The sequence below is a fragment of the Mesoplodon densirostris genome, chromosome 18, assembly GCF_025265405.1.
Source record: "Mesoplodon densirostris isolate mMesDen1 chromosome 18, mMesDen1 primary haplotype, whole genome shotgun sequence".
Classification (NCBI taxonomy): Eukaryota; Metazoa; Chordata; class Mammalia; order Artiodactyla; family Ziphiidae; genus Mesoplodon; species Mesoplodon densirostris.
The window spans coordinates 28,068,440-28,071,797 of record NC_082678.1 but is presented as its reverse complement, the minus strand read 5'-3'; the positions used below and the strand labels follow the sequence as shown (position 1 = coordinate 28,071,797).

Genomic DNA, 3,358 nt, shown 5'->3' with positions numbered 1-3,358 from the left:
CAATTTTGGTCCTGGGCCCCAATTCTCAGCCTGCTGGACTAGAATCTGAGGATGGCCTGGGCTGGGGGCCGTGTGGCCTGGTGGGGTGACCTGGCCCAGCCCCTGCCTGGGCGGTAGGGTGTCCATGGGCCTGCACTGGCGGGGAGGGGGGCAGTCTGGGCCCAGACTTCGGTGCTGTCTGGAGGTGGGGCAGGGCCTGGCTTCTTACAAGAAGGCGCCCAGGCTGGCCCAGTCATGCAGGTCAGAGGCCAGTGTGGCATCCCCGGCCTCAAAGAGGGGCTCGGGGGGCAGGGAGCTACGGGTGCTCTCGTCCCAGGGGTGCTCCAGGAAGGATGTGGCCAGGAAGGTCTCATCGAAGTCCAGGCTGTCGGTAGCCTGCTCCACTGGAGGCCCCCAGGTAACAGGGCAGTCGATGTGGTGGCCATGGATGGTGAGGTCCATGTCCCCGTGGGAGGCAGGGCTCAGCGGCGGGATCAGCTCCGAGGTCTCCAGCGTGCCCAGCTCCCCGTCCAGCGTGCCAGCGTCCAAGATGGCCTCCCAGTCAAAGTTGCCCTTGAGGGGTTCCAGCTCACCCTGCTCCTCCGGGGTCAGCAGCAGGGGGCTGGAGGGCCGCGGGACCTTGGCCTCCTGCTTGGGCAGCGGCTGTTGACGCTTACGCCCCAGCCTGCCCTCGCCTGCACCCCAGCCCGCCTCCCCAGTGGCCTCCTCGAACTCCCGCAGCAGCTGCTGGGCCTCGGTGCTCACGGTCAGTGGCCCGGCCCATGGGGCGGCGCTGGGCTCTGGCGCGGCCTGGCGGGCAAAGGCCGGGTGGATGTGGACTGGGGGCAGCCGCCGATTCTTCAAGGCCCCACTCAGCAGCCGCTCGGCGTACTGGGGGTCGATGCGCCAGAAGCCCCCCTTGCCTGGCTCGTCCTTCTCCCGGGGCATCTTGATGAAGCCCTTCTTCAGGGACAGGTTGTGGCGGATGGAGTTCTGGACACAGGGAGATAGGAGAGAAGGAAGACAGCTGGGAGAGTGGGTGGGGTCAGTGATGGGGGGCTCCTAGCGCCACTGCCAGTCCCACCACCACCTTCTCTCCGATGGGGGCAGGGGAGACAGAGGCGCTGCTCCGAGCGGGAGGCTCTGGGACACCAGCCACGGGGCACCAGGAGCTGGGAGTGCTGTCGGGGGCTTTTGTTCCCTTTTGCCAGGATATCTGCCTGCTCAGTCATCCGAGCCCTGAGCCGCAGGGTGGCTCTCAGTGCCAGCCTGTCCTGCCCTCCCTCCCTTACCCCGCTGCTTGCGGCCTCTGCTCAAAGGCCTTGGCTCCCCCAGGTCCTGGACGGCCATCTCCCTCTGCCTGGGCCTGGCTGGCCTTCTCTGTTTGTGAAATGAGTGAGTGGGTGTGAGGGGGTGTGTGTGGCGGGGGGGATGAAGTGTGGGAGGATCTGATGACTTTCCTTGTTTCTAGAGCCGGCTGCTGGCCTGGGCCCTCACCCACCATGTCCCCCTCCTCCCACCCCAGGCTCTGAGGCCTCAGTTGATTATTACCCAGCCAAGAGCATAGCGCTCATTCCTGGGGCCTCTCAGGCTTGGGGTGGGGTGGGGGGTGGTGGAGGGTCTCTGCTTTCTCACCAAGGTTACAAATGGTACCTGCCCCAGGGTCAGGGCCCAAGCAAACGTGGAATAGGTGTGATCACAGGAACTCTGATCCTGTGACCTGTGCCACAGGGAAGGATCTGTGCATCCTCAGGGTCTCTGTCCCCAAGTAGCCCCTGATCCTGATGGTCGAAGAGGCTCAGGGCAGTGTGTGCCCAGCCTGAATCACCATCCTGCCTTGTTCACGCCTGGGTGCACAGTCCAAACCACGCTGGGGCACAGGGGTCTGGGGCCTGGTGGGTGGGGCCGGCAGGTGAGTAGTGCCCCCTGGCAAGACTGGGAGATTTACATGGTGGTCTGGGCCCCTTGGCTGCTCTGTGCCAGGTTCCGGAGACTTGGAACATGAAGCCAGTGTGGGAGGAAAGAGCCCCTGTGGAAAGCACGTGGCTGAGGTAATTGTCCCCCCAGGGAGGTTGATGAGAAGAGGGGCAGGAGTGTAGGCAGGAAACTAGGGAGGGCTTGGGGTGGGGGCTGGCACGGCAGCTTTCGGAAGGCCCCGTAGCCCTTCCACTGGGACACAGATGGCCTTCACACCCTGCAGCACGCCCCTCTCCCCTCCCAGAGCCCCTCCAGCCAACTGAAAGCAGGCGGGATGCAGAGCCTGGCAGGAACGATGCTCTGCCTCCAGTCAGGCCCTGACAAACTGACCTTGAGGAGGGTAGTGTCGAGGAATTCCAGGACTTGGGACAAAAATGTGTCCCTCAGTCCATCAACCTACCCTGGGGGGCTGTGTCCACGCATAGTTCAGCCCTGGTCTTTGGGCTGAGCCTGCCGGATGAGTGACAAGTTCTTTCCACTTGAACCTCTAGGTCGGCACCCCTACAGCCCTCTGAACATCCTCCCTCCTCCGTCTCTGAAGTCAAAGGGGCAGCAGTCCAAGCACTGGGCTCCCTTGAGGTCCTTCCTGGACGGCCTTCCTCTCTCGGGGCCCTGGCCGTACCGCGCCTACTTGGCCTGCGGATCTGGCATGTGAGTCCAGTCCGCGCGGGCATGGGGAGGGAGGGAGGGAGTGCCTCCCTACCTGCCAGGTGGGATCAGCGTGGCGGAAGTAACAGAAACTGTCCGTGATCCACTTGTAGATGGCCGACAGGGTGATCTTGGTGGCCTTGCTGGCCTGCATGGCCATGCAGATGAGCGTGGCATACGAGTAGGGCGGCTTCACGTGCGGGTTGGTGGCGTAGTCCACGTCGTCGGGAGGCGAGGCCTGCAGCCCCGAGGGGGCGCTCCGCGGCGTGCACAAGGACGTGGGCTTGCCGGGTGTGTGCGGCTGCCCCAGGCAGGCGGGGTCCGCCGCCAGGGGAGACCCCGGCTCGGCCGAGCCTGACAGCTCGTGGTAGCCGTGGGGGTCGGTGTCCGCCGAAGGCAGGGCGGGGACCTCGGCGTTGAGAAAGGAGAAGTCCTGCAGCCACTGCAGGCTGGTCAGGCTGTCATTCAGGGCGTTGGACTCCTCCAGGCCGCCTTCCGGTCCGGCCTCCTCCGCTGCCCCTGCTCCCGAGACGCGTAGCCAGCTCTCCGCCATATCTGCGGGGACTCTCCGAGGGGGCTGTCAACATCCACGAGCCGAGCCGAGGGTGGCCGCCGAGCTCTCCGGCCCGCTGACTCCCGCCGCTTCAGTTACGCAGCCTCCCGGAAGCGGGCTTCCATCCCGCGATCCGGGGGTAGCCTCCTCCAAACGGAGTGTGGTGCCTGCGGGGACCAGAGCGGGAACTGAGCCCTCTTT

General features: G+C 65.2%; 1 protein-coding gene across 1 annotated transcript; it reads right to left on the bottom strand.

Annotated features, from left to right (window-relative positions):
- Nucleotides 1-204: 204 nt before the first annotated feature.
- LOC132478901 (forkhead box protein J1-like) lies at nucleotides 205-3,157 on the bottom strand. The gene is made up of 2 exons (XM_060082368.1): nucleotides 2,660-3,157; nucleotides 205-972 (listed from the first exon to the last, which is right to left on the bottom strand). Exons 1-2 carry the CDS (start codon nucleotides 3,155-3,157, stop codon nucleotides 205-207), a joined length of 1,266 nt encoding a protein of 421 aa, XP_059938351.1.
- Nucleotides 3,158-3,358: the final 201 nt, after the last annotated feature.